This window comes from Mus pahari, chromosome 2, assembly GCF_900095145.1.
Source record: "Mus pahari chromosome 2, PAHARI_EIJ_v1.1, whole genome shotgun sequence".
Taxonomy (NCBI): Eukaryota; Metazoa; Chordata; class Mammalia; order Rodentia; family Muridae; genus Mus; species Mus pahari.
The window spans coordinates 30,137,996-30,156,617 of NC_034591.1; the positions used below are offsets into that span (position 1 = coordinate 30,137,996).

General features: G+C 41.0%; 1 protein-coding gene across 3 annotated transcripts in view; it reads right to left on the reverse strand.

The window, feature by feature from the left end:
• Positions 1-18,622, reverse strand: part of Ica1 (islet cell autoantigen 1) — a 142,325-nt gene that overhangs the window by 104,900 nt on the left and 18,803 nt on the right. For all 3 annotated transcript variants that reach the window (XM_029535461.1, XM_021190440.1, XM_029535462.1), the window contains exons 2-5: positions 17,971-18,063; positions 14,147-14,309; positions 9,144-9,216; positions 2,069-2,192 (exon numbers count right to left, since the gene is read on the reverse strand). In XM_029535461.1, coding sequence (XP_029391321.1) covers positions 2,069-2,192; positions 9,144-9,216; positions 14,147-14,309; positions 17,971-17,987 — 377 coding nt within the window. In that variant the 5' untranslated portion in view covers positions 17,988-18,063. The remainder of the gene's footprint in view (positions 1-2,068; positions 2,193-9,143; positions 9,217-14,146; positions 14,310-17,970; positions 18,064-18,622) is intronic.

An 18,622-nucleotide genomic window follows, 5' to 3' on the forward strand; every position in this document is an offset into this window, starting at 1 on the left:
CCCATGTCAGTGGCTCACAACTACCTGTAACTCCAGCTCCCCTGGCCTGAACCCTCCCCTGGCCTCTGTAGTCACCTGTCTGTGCACATACATACATAGGCATACAGACAGACACACATACAGTTAAAATGAATCTTAAAAAAAAAAAAAAACCATTCTGGAATACTCTAAATCATGTTCACTCAACTAAGAGTTCACATTCAGAGTGATTTTATGGGGTTTTCCTGCCTCCTTCACATTTAAGAGAACTAGGTGTGACTTCATGTGGCTGGCAAGCAGCTGTGAAAGCAATGCCACTGTAGAGGAGGCCACCTTCCCAACGAGCTGGTCTCACCTCATTAAATCAGTGGAGACTGCTGTCTGCTAGTCTATGGTAGACACTTGCAAACATTTACATTGTTTTGTTGATTGTTTTTACTGTGTGTGTGTGTGTGTGTGTGTGTGAGAGAGAGAGAGAGAGAGAGAGACAGAGAGAGAGAGACAGAGAGACAGAGAGAGAGAGAGACAGAGAGAGAGAGACTGAGAGATTGAGGAAGAGAGGGGGGTAAGATAACAGTAACTTAAGGTGATATATGGATTCTTTGTGAGGTCATCTTGGTACATAATCATCCAGACTGTAACGGGATAGTCATAAGATAGAATAATAAATGTGATTGATAATAGTAACCCTCAATGTGATCTGCGTTTTAACACTGTTTTTCATAAATAGGTTATTAGTTTTGGTACACAGGCATACTTAAACGTTTTCTCACTGAAATCAGTGATACTCACAATCTAAACATAAGAACATTTATTCTCTGATTTTCCAGGAATCAATTATCCTTATAATATCGAAAGAGGCTATGTACACAAAAGAAATATCTATCAAGGTGTTATAATGCACCTGTTTTAGAATTTTTCTCTTTTTGGTTTGTTTGTTTTAAGCATTAAAGGTACAATTCAAGATTTTAAGAAAATACTTTTTAAAAAAAAAACTAAACTGTGGTAGAGAACAGTTGGCACTGGCAATATTCAATTATGATCGCTGCCACTGCATACGAGTCAGGGTCCAATTATTAGCAAGAACCAGTGTGTCCAAGAATGGGGCCACTGAAACTCATGTACTCACTCCAGCTTTTTTTTTTTTTTTTTTTTTTCTTGCCACCTTTCTTGGGTTTCCATGGGAACCCTCATGTGAGTTGCCAACCAATGGCCTGCTTTTGGATCACAGGGAGGGAAAGCAGTTAGGGTAAGTAGGAGGGGAGACAGGTAGACAATTGGAGTAAGTGACTTTCTGAAGTCTACGTAATCTTAGAAACGACATAAGCTTCCTTTAGGTCTAATTCTGTGTGATATTAATGGCGACATTTTCTTGGACCTGTTAGTAGGGAAGGAGAGACTGAATCTCTTCTCTCTAGCACAAAACGCAGCTGTGTGGCACAAACACTCGGGACTGTTAAAAAAGGGGGGGGGGACACAGATACATTAGTTGAGGTTGGGTTTTGAAATTCAACAGCTCTGTCACAATTTCCTCTATACTGTCAAACTTTCCTGTACATCAGAACCAACTGTAGATCTGTTTGAAATGAAGAGGTAGAGTTTGTAGGTGTGGGGGCAGGGCCTAGATTCTGCTCTTAACAGGCTCCCAGGTGATGCTCCTGGCCTTGGACCTGAGGGGTGTGGTCCTGTGCACCCAGATCACCACCTCTATGCCATTCATTAGCCCTCAGAGAGCAGAGTGGGAACCCTTCAAACTGGTCTCATTAGACTCTTGCTTTAATCAAATGCTTGAAAGGGGATCAGCCTGATTGTTATGAACAACTTGAAGGTCAAATGTAATCACTCACAAAGACTGGCATACATATTGCCTCCCACAGAGCAGAAGACAAACAAGATTAAATACCAGGGAAGAAAACAAATCCTTCCTGCTCTCTAAACCCAAGGGAAGTGGGGACCAGCTAAGTACAGAAGAGTTCCACAGGCTTAGGCTAAAGTGTTCTAGACTGCACAACTTCCCCATAGGGAAGAAGCGGGTCCCAGATTCTCTGTGGGTCTCCCAAAACAGAGCTTCCGAGAAGGCAGCACACACCTTTGCTGGGAGGAAAAGCAGAGGGCCTTTCCTGTGGCTTGCATCATTTTTCCTGCTCGGGTTTTGTCTTGGGAGCCTTGGGATCGGAGAAATTTTCCCAGCTCATTTTCTTCTTGAGACAAGACTGGTGAAGAAAACAGGGAAAGAGGTGGTGAACAGTTGAGGATTTTTATGACAAAGAAAGTGAGGGAGACAACTCACAAGGCCCTCCCTCTTCTGGGGCAAAGATGAGAGGAAATTAAATCCAAGTGGCAGGCTGCAAGGTAAGTCCCTCCACCTCCCGCACCCAACCATTTAAAGTCCATTCACAATAGGAGAGATCAAATTCACTTGAACACATCTGTCAGTGAGTTTGGTGCCCTGTAATCAGAACCAGAAAACGACCTCTGTACTGAAAAGCGAGCCCACAATGTGCTGCCTCCAGCTGAAATGAAGGAGTTGGGCTTTTCAAGGCAGGCAGACAGACGGTGGGGACCTTTTGTGGCTGCCTAGAGAGCAGTGCTAGCTGCCTCCTATTCCTCTCTCTCGCTGACTTCTGATCTCTGCTGCCTGAGTTATAGTCTGTCCTTTGTAATCAACTCAAATGGTGTTGGAAGTGGGGACAGAAGGTGTGTTAGGCGCCCAGGTGGACCAGTTGGTAAATTTTAAAAGTACAGAGCTGGAACCAGATCTGGATTGGTCCTACTTAAACCTGATTTTATTTTTAGAGCCAAGGGCAGATGGGACAATTTAGTAAGACAGTGATTTGGCACATGCCTGCTGCCATCTATAAACTGATTTGGTAGAAAATATAAAAAAGTCACGGAACTGTATAATTCTTTTGATATCACTCTTGTACTGTGAGGAGTACTACTGAATGCATTCTCAGGAGGGTACAAAGGAGTCACAAAAATGATCAGAGCCATTATTTATAATAGCAACAATGTTTCTTTTCTAGAAACTGATTCAATATAACCAAGCACCCATGAAACCGCCAGAAAGGACCCAAACATCCACACATCGCTGGTAACGTGTATGGTGTATGTGCACTAGTCCTTGCACTGAGGCCAGAGGGGAATGGTGGGTGTCCGGCTCTACCACTTTGTGCCTTATTTCCTTGAGACAAGTCTCTTACTAAATACGGAGCTGGGCTAGAGGTTAGAAAAGCCCAGAAATCCTCCCAAGTCTACCTCCTAACCTCTCCCAATCTACCCAGCTGTAGGCTAACAGGTACACATAGACCATACCAGCTTTCTGAGTCCTCTTATTAGGTGATTTTCATGCTTTGCTTGCAAAGCAATTGTTTTTTTTTTTTTTTAATCCACAGAACCATCTTTTTAGTCCTATCCTTAGTATTTTGAGACAGAATATTCTTATGTAGCTCAAGATGCCTCAACCTTCCAATCCTTCCACATCCTTTGGCCTCTGCCTCCTGCATGCTGAGGATACAGATGTGCACACGTATACCATCTGTCTTTATAACCACATCTGAAATGTCACTAGAATTCTTGTTCATTTTACACCATGCAACAGATCTGGTATAAGGGGGGTTATTTGGGGGGAGTGATGTAGCCCCTGATCATAACCCTTGTCTCCTGCAGCCAGTTCTTCACACACTGTATACGCAGTGTGCTCAATAAAACTGTTTTATACTGTGATCTGAAGGCTGTTATTTCACCAACCCATCAGTCTCCCCGCTCTCCAAGTTGCACCCCATTATTAGTATCAGTCTCTCCAACAACTACACAAAGTTGGATGGGAACCACAAGTCTAAAAAACTCACTGCTGCTTGCCTACATGTGACTAGTTCTTGGGTTGCAGCAGAAAGTCCTGTGGCAGGAGGAAGGGTTTTTGGAACCCATTTTTTTAAAAAATGAGATAACCAATGCCTCTCTTCATACTTCTCTCTCAAGATCCAAATCCCCAAAGCCTGTTGTGATGAGGTATGCTTATAATCCCAGAGCTCAGGAGGTAGAGGCTGGGGGCTTGAGAGACTGAGCTCAGTCAAGGCCACAGAGAAGAGATCTGGTCTCAAAAATAATCAAAACTAAAATCCAAATAAACTACCACAAACAAAAATACTCAAATAAATAAAGTTCACAGAACCATCACAGATCCAAGCCCAGTTAAAGGCCTCCTCTGGCTGAGACATGGTCGGTCCCATTTTTTTCCTGGACAGCAGCGCCCTTTGGGCTCATGAATTAGCTTTAATTTCTGCAATTTTTGTTACTGCACACTGTATTTCATTTTAAATGCTTGATTCATATCCATGCCATATTTTATGTAGTTTAAAAAAATGTCTGTAAGATTTCCTTTTCGATGCTATATGTATTTCTCTTCATTGACTAATATGAGACTCTTTCAATTCAACCAACAAACTTTTGCTTTCTATGGAGAGTAACTTCCCATTTTTAGCTTCTAAAAGCAGCTGGCTACTGTGACTTCAAAACAAAACAAAACAAAACAAAACACCCTTAAAGACTCAAGTCAAATACAAACAGACAGATTTAACTTTAAGGCAAAAGAAACCAATCCAGAATACTAATGCACACTTGGTGACATGTGTCTTTCCCAAGTAATCTAAGTAGACTGAAGCATCCTGGAATAATTTTTGGTCCCTTCACACACTGGAGGATTAAATTGGTGGCAAACAGGCCTGGTTTCCCATGCTGCCTCTGATTAATTGGCAGTGCTTTGTAGAGACCTTGAGCTCTGTCAGAGTCAAGGTTGATGATGGTCACTCTCATGCAACACGTACATTAGATAATTCAAAGTCTCCACCCGTTCAAAAGATCCAATTAACTAGATCTTAAGATTTCACATAAAAACCCACTTACATTTACTTGCTGATTATATGTTCAGATGTGTCCTTTAAAGATAAAGAAGCAAATGAAGAGCTAGGAACCCAGTTTCTTTAACAGTCTTAATCAACTCTGTGTCTGTTTACATCTAATCCAGTAGTGACGAAGAAGACATAGGCTGTCCCCACCCCTCCAGGGTTCACATTCAAGTGGCAGGAGATAGGAAATGAAGCACACATAATCCCAGACACAAGACACAAAAGGAAAAATGACAGAGAAACTGAGTAGGACAGAGAGACAGCTTTAGAGTGGGTACCCAGGGAAGATTCCAGCAGCAGCCAAGTTCTGAATGGCAGAGGGAGGCACCCTCAGTATTATTAGGGCATGGACATTCCAAACAGTAGAAACAGAGTGCAAAAGACCTCTTATAGACAGGGGATGGGGGGCAAAGCAAATGGGCCCAAGGGATGATCCGGGGCTAGACTGTTCCTAATTTCCCAACTGTGATAAATTTTATATAGTGTTCTAGAGCAAGTGGCAGTATGATCTAATCTATGATTAGTTAAATCTCTATATAAAATAATGGTAGAATTAAAGGACAAAGTATTCAGAATTATGACATACCCTTCCCTGGCTATATCTATATCTATATCTATATATAAAACTATTGCTCAAGATTCAAAAGTAGAATATTAACATATATACAATCTTTTCAACAGTCCTTACTTGAATTTTTACCAGATTTTCCATTATTGTCTTTTTTTTTTTTTATTTCAGAATTTAGCCCTGGATCAAACGTAGCAATGAGATATTCTCTTTCATTTCCTTCAAGCTCTGACAGTTCCTCAGACTCCACCATTTTAAGGCTTTGATGCTTTCTAAGAATAGCTGTTAGCTTACAGGGATTCCACTAGGTTCCTCCCAGGGACCTAGCAATGGCTTATGCCATCACCTGTCACCAGCACCTGGTAGGCAGTATTTGAAAGGACTGCCACCCACTCCAGCTCTCTCTGTTCCCATGTGTCCCCCCTGCCAGCTTCTCTCTCTCCCTGCTTCTGTCCTGTGCCCTGTCCTCTTCTCTGTCCTCATGGCTCTGCTCCTAAGCCTGCCTGTCCACATGCCTGCTTCTACCCCTTCTCTAGATCCTCATCCCCTACTTCCCCCAGATAAACCCCCTTATACCACATCTGTTGTGTAGTGTAATTTCTCAGGGGGACACCTTGGCATGGGCCCATCAGATATACAGCCCCCATACACATTATATTTCATAACAATATCCCTGAGTTATAAGAGGGGACCTCAGTTGAGAAGTTGCCTCCATCAAATTGGCCTGGGGAACATTTCTGTGACTAATGATTAATGTGGAAGGGTCCAGCCCACATTAATGTGGAAGTGGTACCTCCCTTGGGCAGGTGGTCCTGGGTTCTACAAGAAAGCTGGCAGAGCAGAAGCCGGAGCAACGAGCAAGGGGTTAAGCAGCCTTTCCCTGGTGTCTGCTTCAGCTCCTGTCTCCAGGTCTGTGCCCTGACTCCCCTTCATGACTATCTGTTTTAAGATGAACGAACCCTTTCTTCTCCCAGTTGCTTTTGGTCTCACTATTCATCACAGCAACACAAACCAGACCAGGAAGCAAAGGACTTAATTTATCTTTCAGCTTACACCATGGCAGGTACTCATCCATCTGTCTACCTGTGCATCTATCTCCATGTGGACACAATCAGAAGTTGTTTTCCTTACGGTTTACAGTTTACTACTATCATGACTTTGTTGGTCAAATTGTGGCGGCTTGCTTCTGTGTCCTTTCAGTCCCCATCATTTTTCAAGGACCTTCTTAGGTTGTGGCCCTGCGAGGCATTCCAGGCTCAGCTTCAATTTCCCTGTACTGGGTCTGAAATCAGTTGTTTCCCCAAAGAAGTGGAAAAGGGTGTTTGAAAACAAGAACAGAGCGACAGGAACACTCAGTGCTATGGGCTCTCGGTGTCGCCTCCAGATGCTTGAAGACAGGAAAGCAGCAATGCTCCAGCCAGGGTACACATGCTCATTTGAGTCCCTTTCTGTGCCTGTTTATCTGCACAGGTTAATAGCAATGACTTCATTAGACCCTGTTGACTTTTGACCAACCGTTGTAGATCGTGTCTACTAGACCTGTGATCTGAGGACCTGAAAGAAAGGGTGGACTACAGTCCAGTGCTGTAGATAATCTTGCATCCATTTTACTGTACTTTTATACACTAATGTAACAAAGAAAGTGAAGGTCCAAGGAAGGTTAAGATCAGAAAAACACAATCAGAAAAACATGATCAGAAAAACCATGTAAATGACCTCCAGCCAGCACATAGTAAATGTTAACAGAGCAGCCCTTTTCCAGAACTTTCTTAGGACAGACCAACTGAAACACAATTGCCTGGCACATGCTATAGATTCTATCTGGGAAAGCATGGAAACCACACAGAAGACCACATCCAGGTTTAGTGTATACTAACTAGATTGGGTCCCATAGCTATGTTATCCAACAAGAATAAACATGTCTTATAAATTGAATTTAAATATTTGTCACGGGGGTATGAAATCCTATCCCAGAACAATCCAAGGGACAAAAAGCACCTGATATAAAACATCCTCCACCTTTTTTTCCTGGAGCTTCTCATAGTTCCCCAAGGCATTGTTCATCATGGGTCTCTCTTATGACCAGGTTCCAAAAAACCCCTGTGTTTGTTCCTTCTTCCCTGATCTGCAGCTGCTTTCTAAGCAGACTCTCAACTACACCACATTTAGTTGCTTCACCTTATATAAAGTAGCTTTAGAATGCTCTCCTATTTACTTAGGATCAATAAATGTACTATCTGCTCCCATTTTTTTGTGTTTAGCCTTACTGTCCTCTTAATAACACTGTCCTCTGCATTAATGAAGTTAGTTCTCTTCTCTCTCATCTGACCAGCTCAGTGATGTGATTTGCAGTGCAATTCAGCCAATCAGTGACTGTCTGTATTCTACTCTGTCCGCCCCCACCCCGGTGTCTTGGTTTAGGTATTTTGTGAGAGTGTAAAATACACTATGGTTTTAGGAGTCAGACTTACTGTACACTGCTGCTCTGTTAACATTTACTATGTGCTGGCTGGAGGTCATTTACATGGTTTTTCTGATCATGTTTTTCTGGTTGAATTAAAGCTACACCCCCACCTCCACCAGCCCCTCCTCTTCCTCCTCTCTCCTCTTCTCAAGCACTCTCCACCACTGTTCAATTGGGATCTAATTCTTTTCACTTGTGGTTAATTTCTTGAATTTCTTCAGCATAATGTACATACTTTTTGTATAGTTTTGTGTGTCCTTCTTTTTACATATTTATATTTTATCAATCCTACTTTTTCTGCATGAAAGGCAGCATGTTATATAAATGTTACCTTTAAAATCAACCCATGTCTGTTCATAAGAGATTTACCACATTTCTTTCTATAGCAGCCTCAGAGCAATACTCGTACATTGGCCATTCTATTTCTAGTCCACCATCAAAGTTGGGGTCTTGATCAGTCTAAGCAGCAGGGAACTCTTTCCCTGCCCCTTCCCAACTGTGATGGCATGGCCTATGCACAAGCTAATAGTCAGCCCCTGCTGACACAGTCCAAAGTCTACTGCATGGTGCCCATAGAGAAAAGTGCCAAAAATGGGTGCTATATCTGCTGTAGCTGGAGTTACATTGTCTATGGGCTGCCCAGTGTGAGTGCTGATGCTGAGAACCAAACTCAGGCCAGAGCCTCTGGAAGAACAAGGCATGTGCTTTACGGCTGAGTCATCTCTCCAGCCCCATGGTTGGGACATGATTGCAGCCCCGTATATTATAACATAAGAAATGTTCATGGGGGAGTTCTGGTGACAAAATATATTCAGTGAATTAGCTAATTGTGCTGCCTGTCCTTGTTTGTCATTTAAAGAAAACAAAACAAAACAAAAAAAAAACAAAAACAAACAAAAAAGACATAAAATAACAAAAGAAATCAAATAAAAATTAACCCCTAATCAAAATTCCCAAGATATAAAGTTCAAGGAATGTTTATAATGGAGCAAGTGAAAAGCATGTCTGCATTCATGGATGGTTCAATGAAAAAACACTTCCTAGTCTAATACTTGCTTTGCAAAGAGCCTAAGTAAATCAATGGTACAACCAGTAGAGACCTTCTTCCCATCTGAAATAACGCACCCTCCCCCAGTAGCACCTGAACTTATTAAATGATATGCTAAGGCAAAATATCCTGCTCTTACACACCATTGGCTCAATAGCACACTGAAACCATACTTACAACATATTCTCTTTTGATAGAGCATGATTGCTTTAGACAAGTCCAGACAGGTCCTCTGAATCGAGTGAAACAGCTGCAAGGAAACACAACACAGTGCTGTGAGACACCCGTGCAAGAAAGATATACGAGCCTGTGAGTATAAAGGTGCAAGTAAAAACAAAAGCACAATACTCCATTTTCCTGCTGAAAGACACACATGGCTAAGTGTATTTGGCATCAAATGTACTGAAACATACAGCGAGTGATCAATGCCCTTAAATCTATACTCACTGAAACTGATCTTCTCTATGATCTATGATAAGTTCTACAGAATAGTTATTTCTCGCAGGCTCTTGAAATAACAGATGAAAAGTAAAACTTCAAGGAAAGGCCCAACTAGAAGGCTTGGTACACCAGAGAGCCAATAACCTAACTTGGTATCTTCAGCACTTGTCTTTTGCAAAAAAATGGCGGCCTTCCAGGCTAAGTGTCATATTTAAATGATGACATTAACTTACTTTATGAACTCAATGTCTTTTACCATCTATGTAAGCAACTGGATAAAGCAAACAGAAATCAACTGGCCAAATCTTGTCTATTAAGAAGACATCTGTTAAAATGGTACCAGGCTAAGACCAAACACCACCACCCATTTCCCAACAATATCATAAAATACACAGTGAGACAATCTCATGCTAGATGATGACCAGGCTGAAGAAAACCAGGGAGAAGGCAGGAGAACTATATTGAAAAGACTCTAACTAAGCTTGAGTTCATTCATGGTCACTGGGATAGTTAATCTTGGTTGTCCACTTGACCACATCTGGGATCAACTAAGCTCCAAGCTGCTGGGCACACCTCTGAGGAACGTTCTTGACTAGATCATTTGAGTCGAGCACCCTAAACCTGGTACATACTTTCTGATGGCATAAAAGGTCACAGGAGAAGAACATTTTTGCTTTTTTCCTGTTTGCCCTCATGTTCACCAGCAACTTTATCTATACTACATTCCTTTGCTGGTTGTCAAACCTATTTCTCCATGATTCTAATATAGACTGAAGATTAGCTGAGACAGACAGCCTATGGCACTGAACAGCTGCTGGACTGTTGATCCTTCCTTTGAGAGACAGCCATTGTTGAACTAGCCAGACTACAGCTAGATAAATACTTGCAAGCCACTCTAATAAATCCCCCCTTCCCATTATACACTCATTCTGTCAGCTCTGTTCCTTTCGGGAAGCCCGACTGATAGTGTAATCCCGTTCTTTCTGTCAGAAACTGAGAGCACTCTTGAAAGATAGAAGAGATGTTTTGGTTTGGAGAGCAAATGTCTCCCCAAAGCCCCATGCTAAAGACTAGTTGTCTGCCTATAGGAAGTGGCAGGACCTCTAAGGAGTAGAGCTTGGTGGAAGGAAGTTCGCCCACAGAGGACACGGTCTTGAAGAGGTATTAGGAGCCCAGCCTTCTCTCTGCTTCTAGGCTGCTATACAGTTAACAAGTTTCTTCTGTCAGGCACTTCTGTCACAATAAGCTACCTCATCATACCACTAACAGCAAGGGGGCTGAGTGACCCTGAACCAAAAATAAACCTCTTTCTCCTTGTAACTCTACAATGGCTGTTGGAGTCACAGAAAGCTGACTAATTTGATAGACTTCATACTTTCTCAAATCCCTGTCCATGAACTCAGAGATCCAGTCACGTATCAATTACAAAAACGGACAAACATCTTGCCTCTGTGGAACAGCTCAATGAGGCAAGCCAAGGCTTTTCCTCTTCCTGTAGTTTACTGGCTGTGCTAACATAAAAATATGCCTTGGAACCATAAAGTACTTCAGTATTTGAGTGAAAACAGGTAAACCTTTCATAATGCATATGACCAAACTGATGAAGAAACAAATTTACTTATTTATTAAACTACATCCTCAACCTCTATAGGAAAAGAAAAGTCTTTCCCCAATAAAAAGAAATTAAAAAATCAGAAAACACCAGCTTGTTTCTTTGCTAACACCTGATAGCAGTGTTCTGGGCCACACACCATCTGAGTAAGAACAGAGATGTTCTAATTCTAACTCTAACTTTTGAACACAAGAGTAATGATGTGGTCCATTGTTACTGCTGATCTCTTAAAAATCAAGGTATTGGTTAGGTGCGATAAAATGAACAGCTTTGGGATGTTTTATTCTGTGAGTTTAGGCCCTTATATTCAAAGCAAACATTTCCATCTTTGAAATAGTCCACTGAGTCCTGGAAGCTATTAAAAAACTAGACTTGAACATAATATTTATATATTAACTTCTCAATGTCTTGTGGATATATATATATATATATATATATATATATATATATATATATATTTGGTATTTGCATGTGTATATAAGGAGGGCAGAGGTCAATGTTGTGTAACTTCCTTTGTGGTAAATCACCCTATTTTAAAATTTTATTTGATTTGTCAATACTACTGTGTATGTATGGTGTGTGTGTGTGTGTGTGTGTGTGTGTGTGTGTGTGGTGTAACATACTGTGCAGATGGAGGTCAGAGGATAACTTTATGAGTCAGTTCTCCCTTAGGGCAGTGGGCCCTGGGGATCACACTAGTATTGTCAGGCTTGTACAAGTATTTCTACTCACTGAACCATCACGAGTGCTGGAGGTCTAACTTCAGGTCCATGTGTTTGCGCACCAAGCATTTCCAAATCCCCTAATCTAACTATATATAAAGCTTTGTATGGGGACATGTTTTCTGGGTCAGCAAAGCAAATTCGCCTTCTGCAGGCCATGCAGCACAAGTGTAAGAACACTCCATGATAGCTTGCATATAATTCTCATGTTCTAACTGGGCTACCCATTCTCTCTATGCATAGCTGTACCTATATTAATGTTTTTGCAACAGAAATCCCTTGGGTGAACAAAACACTAAGTCCAGATCTGCTGGATGCATAGATTCTTAAATGAAAGCAATACTTGCATCAATAAAAATGCTACTGCAAGGACCTCCAGATAATTATGCTTAAGAGAGTAGTATATTAAATTAAATATTAAATTACTATATCTTTAAGACAGGTTCTTGCTGTGAAGCCCAAACAGGCAATCCTCCTGCTTCAACCTCCTGGGATTACAGGACTACCACTATGCCAAGCTTTCATTAGCTTTTGGATAAATGTTTGTATTTACTAGATTTTTAAAAAACAAAAAAACGAAAACAACTCTGAGATATAAGAATCAGCTTCAGCTTCGAATGGCTTAAACTGTATTTATAACACAAATATCAGAAAAGACATTTCCTCTTTCTACCCTGTTCCACGGTGAACCTCTTCAGAAGCAGCAGCCCATTGGCTTCTATTTCACAATTTCCAGTGGCAGAAGAGAAATGGCCGAGAACTGAGACTGTTTGTACTAATGTATAGTGACTATTTACATAGTTGTTCAGTTTGAAACTGCGCCTGGGACAGGCTGGGGACACGGTGGTGAGTAAGAGCTAACTTGGAATTTGACCTCTTAGTGGCAAGAAGGCAGGCAAACAAACTCACACCTGAGACTTTTTCCAAGGACTGCTCATGAGAGGATTTAGCCCACCCCATAGCGCATTACCCACCAGAGGGGTTTCTGTTGCAGAAATGAGTAGTCTATATGAAAGGAAGCCAGGCCATGTGGCAGTGAGCAGCTGGTCTGTGGGTAGACAGCCAGGGACTTTCACCTTTAGGATGTGAGAACTATGAGATCAAGTCAGTCAAGGAAAGATACAGGACAAAGTGTCCAGGCAGAACCATGGAAATGGCTTTGACAAGCCTGAACTAGTTGGTTATACTGAGAGATCTGAGAAAAGACCTTAGTGTCTGTGGTGTGGTGTGAATAGTTTAAGAATGGGAGAAAAGAGAAAAGGGAAAAGAAGAGGAAAGAGAAAAGGGAAAAGAAGAGGAGAGGGGAGGAGAGGGGAAGGGAAGGAAAGGGAAGGGAGAAGGGAGAAGGGAGAAGGGAGAAGGGAGAAGGGAGAAGGGAGAAGGGAGAAGGGAGAAGGGAGAAGGGAAGGGAAGGGAACCCTGGGAAAGGAGGCAGAGGTCAGGTATGTCAGGAGCTTTCAGGAACTAGGCTGCCAAGGCTTGAGAAGCACTCAGTCAATACTATCTATTACAGGAGAATCATATCTAATTTAACCCCCATAGTAGTTGGAACAAGTAAGAATTCTTGTTACAGAGACAACAGTAGCTCAGATCCCATTGTGCAGGGCAGGGCAAGGCCAGCCCATCTCTCATAACAAGCCTTTGCAGCCCTCTCTGGATCTGCCTCTACCCTCAGATTCATAGACACAAAAGGTCATCCTATATGTGCTCTGAGCCCTTTGCTAAGGTTTCAAGACTCCTGAGAAGGCTTGGGAATCTTGAGCTTTTAATTGCAGCCTCATTAATGTTCAGCTCATTAACTTTAGCTACTGTAGTAAACTTAGAGACCCTATAGACTATCGTCCATGGACCACACTATTCTTCCCAGTGCCCTGTCACTCACAGAACTGATGTTTGCTTTCAAGTTGTAATGAAAACTAAAAGCAAAAATGCTCAGCAAGACAATGATGCAGCAGGCCTTTATTCATCATACCAACCCAGTAATCAACCTGATATTAAAACACTTGCTACATAGATTAACTAACTATCTACTTAGTTAATTCATTCTAGAATTTTCCATGGCTTAGTACCAGTATTTCTAGAATCTACTTTACAGGTCATTTTGTTTGTTGCTAACTAAACATCTGCCTGGCTTGAGTGTTCAACTGTGGTTTCTGAGCTGTAATGAGTAGATCTTTCAGTGTGCTTAGTATTTCAACAAATGCTTAACTTGAATTTATGATATTTCATGCATTCCAACTTAGTGCTTGAAAACACAACCCATTAAGAGAGGCATGCAGGGGAGAGTTTGTCGATTAAAAAATATGCTAGTACTGAACTGACCTGATCCTAGGTGTCCCTCATGAATGTCTAGCCTCTTGCAAGGTGCCTTTGCTGGGTCAAGCTAAGAGCTATGGAGAACTTACCTCTAGCTTGGCATCCAGGTCTGCATCAGAAGCAACCACGTGTTCATCTTCCTTCTTCCCTGTGGCTTTGATAAAGGCCTGCTTCGTCTCCCAGTATTTCTGTTGCATCTTATTGACAACGGACTTATCTTGAGCAAAGCGGTCCTGTAACTCCCAGGAATAACTGCCAGGAACAGTAGAGAACTATCTCACTCATGGCTTTCAAAGGACTTTCAAGGATTGAGATATTACACTACAATGTATCTTAGCTACATATGATGTTCTAATGTACATTTGCATTATTGATAAACATACAAATGCTCTCTTATGGGGTTATTATGCCATGAAAAAAATCAATGAATTCTAACTTACTCCACAATTTTATATGTTAGAGTTAGAAAATTCCGAACTTTATAAGAATTTTAGAGGCAGGCAGATTTTTGAGTTCAAGGCCAGCCTGGTCTACAGAGTGAGTTCCAGGACAGCCAGGGTTACACAGAGAAATCCTGTCTCAAAAAAAAAAAAAAAAAAAAAAAAAGTTAAGAATTTTATTGAATATTAAATTTGGAGTAGAAGCTGAGGAAGCAGCCTACCAGTGACTTGTCACAACCTGAGTCCCATCCCATGTGAGAGAGCCAACCCCAGACACTATTAATGATACTCTGCTACGTTTGTAAACAGGAACCTAGCATAACTGTCCCCTGAGAGACTTATCCAGCAGTGGATGGAGGTAGATTCAGAGAGTATTAGGGACCTGTGTGGGCCTTTGCAGCTGGATTGAACCCAGTGGGATGTCAACAGCAAGGATGTCATTTCCAATTGTGATTCTAATTCTTCCAGGACACTACAAGAAGACATACAGAGCCAACTAACCTCGGCCCACGGTCGCTCACAGAGACTGCACCAGCAACTAGGGAGCAATCAGGGGGCTGGACCTAGGCCCCTACACATTTGTATCAGATGTGCAGCTTGGTCTTCATGCAGAGCCTGCCTCTAATAAATGGATCAGGGGCTATCTTGGTCTCTGTTCCCTGTCATTAGATCCCCTTCTCCCTACCTAGACTGCCTGCTTGGGCCTCAGTGGGAGAGGATGTGCCTGGGACTAGATGTCCTAGGCACGGAACATACCCAAGGAGGGACTCCCCCTTCTCTGAGGGAAGGGGAAGGGGCAATATGGGGAAGGATTTATAAGGGTGGAACTCAGGAGAGGAGGGAGGGGGGCTGTGATCCAGATGTAAAATGGATAAAAAAAAAATAAACTATTGGAAAAAAATTAGTTCTGCTATTAAAAAAAAATTATTCTACAAAACAAATCCCCGTAGAAAGAATTTTTAAGAAAATCAAGTCATTGAATATTGACAAGAACATACATGTGTATCTTAGTTTGGACATACTCCTTCTGGGGGTGGAAAAAGTGATGCTTAGGAAGCCAGCTAAGTAGCTCAGGCAGCCCAGTGAGTCAGAGATAAGGACAGAGAGCAGCACATCTCTCCACACCTCCATTACGCTGCAGTCGGATGACAGCAGAAGAACAGATAAGGGGCTGAAAAATAGCACGTCTAAAATCTGCTACAGAGGCATCTGAAACTGTCAGACTGGAAGTCAGGGAGAAGAACGGTGGCCGTGTCAGGGCTGGGGGTAGGGGGAGGGAAATGTGGAGAATGCCTAAGTCAAGTCAGAAGGCTTCAGTTATGCTGACCGAGTAAGTTCAGGAGACCTGCTGCTACCTCTGGACCTCTAATGAACAATACCGATTGTGCGCTTCAAACTTTCTGAAGAGTGCAGACTTACTATTAACTGTTCTTAGAACAATAGAATCCAAAAATTAAATTCTACACTCTGTTACAGATCCCTGGGTGTTAAAAACTAAATACTTCAGCGTAAACGTTACAAAAACATAGATAGGAAGCCACTCCTTAGAAAGACTTGAATAAAAAGCAGATAAAATTATGTAAAGAAGAATTAGAATCACAGTTGGAAGTGGCACCGGATTCCATTAAAGCGATCAGTGAACCCTGACTACAGATAGGTTTGCTCTGCTGCTGCATCTCTCCTCCTTGCTGTCTCCATCCTGCTGGGTTCAGTCCAGCTGCAAAGGCCCACACAGGGTCCCTAAAACTCCGCCCTCTTCCCACTCTTGCCCATCAGCACATTAGATGTGCCAAGCTAATGTTAGAAAGCAGGAGCTGCTTCATAATACTGAAGCAAAATGCCCGTATCTCAAACTTGATTTATACTCAGTATTTGTAAGTTCATTATGTTTATGTACAATGTCAATCTACATGTTCGGTCTTAAAACGTCAGAAAAACCTGTCTGATGACGTCCTTAGTAAAACTGATCTTCAGTGAGAGAGTCAGAATCATATGAGTGTGCTAAGATTTACTCTTATCTTTCTTCATTAACAAAGAGATTTATTTTGGTTTCATATTAGAGAAAATAAGGCGAAACATTTATACTATGTATGAAAAAGTTGACATTTCTGCATAATGTACACAATTAAAAGACTGGAAGGATCTAGCTCAAATAGATTATTTCAGGGAAATGAGAATCTAAAAAATGAGGTATTGGATGGTCTTTATATTGGATCTTTCATCCATTCTTTCTTTTTTTTTTTTTTTTTTTTCTTTTTGTCAATGATCATAGATCAACAGAAAAAAAAAAGTTCTATTTGGAGTAGAAAAGATGATGGTGCTGTAGAAATCTAGTAAACACCCATCATCTAACAAATGGGAACCTCAGGTTTCAAAATGTTAAGGATCTTGCTCAAAGTCACACAGAATGAAAAACGAGATCTTGCAATGCCTCTTCAACAAGCCACAAAGCGGAGTACTGAAAGGGCTTACCCACATCTTGGGACATTCTAGTTTCCAAATGGCTAACTCCTGAGCATGCCAGAACGTGACAGTCACTGTGAGGGTAATGAGACAGAGCCCAGCTCATACACATACGTGACAAGATGAAAGGACTATAATAAAACTACCTGGCTGCTGCTAGATGAATGTCCAATAAAACGCAAGGAAATAAAGTACCAGATCCATTTGTTAAATGATTTTGTAAAACTTACTATATTTTAAGATATAAAAAAAATCTTTTGAAATTTAAAGTATGATGGTATAGAGAGCTTTGACCCTGATATTTTTCTTGGTAAGAGGGAAGAATTAAAAAGTATATTTTATATAGCCATTTTAACAGATGAAAAAAAAACTACTTATTGGCTTTTCATGGCACAAATTAAAGGGGTGAAACTTGACAGCATCCAAGTTGTTTGGTGGCTCACAGGTTCATCAAACTAAGACATACCAATTAAAGGACTTCTAAGAGGCTCACATGATGCTTAGATGTGTTATAGGCATATACATTACAGAGCTAACATGAATACCATGTCCAACTGTGACTGACTTCTGAATGGTCACAAGTGATAAAGTGGTGTCTACAATTTAATGAAACTGAATAGTGGATGATTATACAACCATTCTTTATCCATTCTACATAACACTTTGCCTCCAACAGTGGAAGTTATAAGCAAGACAGTAGCAAAAAATGCATCAAGCTATTAGGTTATATGAAATGGTGGTAAGAAAATTATCCTTAGATTCCTAAGAGAAGGTTTACATCCAAGTAAGTTTCTTAGCAGATACAAATGACATGAATATAATACTTTTGCTACTTGGGTTTCATTCCACATTTAGCAGAGATATTGAAACAAGGTAGACTAACGCTGGCTAGCTGGTTATTTACTGCTAAAGTCGCCTGATTTTTCCATTTCATCCTCATTTACTGAGCACAAACTGTGCCGTGGGCATTTAGCATCATCCAATGTAGAAAAAGGCAACAAACTCCTTACCATTTGTGTCCTGACATGTTTTCTTCTCTTTTCTACTGCTGATGATTTGAGAAGGGGCAGAGAAAAAGCATGATAGGATATGTCATATTAAACCTGAAATAAAGGAAATACATTGAACAGTTATAAACTGCAGTGCAACTGTACATTAATTTGAAACATATATTTTCAACGTATCTCAGATCTTAGTTGCATGATAGGGACCAAATACTATTCTACAATCATGTCAAATATTGGTGTCAAAAATGGTTCAGGCTGAGCACCAGTAAATCAAATCTCCCAAGTAAAGCTTAGGAAATCAACAGGCATGATGGTGGCTTTAAAGGCAGGTTTCATAAGACTGTATCAAATGTGCTGTCACTTATACAAAGCTTAAAATAATGAAGTAATACTATATATCATTGACATATGCCAATGTCGCATGATTTATTTTTAAAGGTATGCTTCAAAGTCTTTAGCACTCATCTTTTCTATAAAACATACAGTTGTCTAAAAATAAACAAACACTGCCAAACAAACGGGTCTAGCTGTCATGAGGCCAGAATTCAGAAAATGGACTTGCACCAACAGTGCATGTTAAAGCGTTAAAATCACAATAACTATAAAGACATATATATATATATATATATATATATATATATATATATATATATAT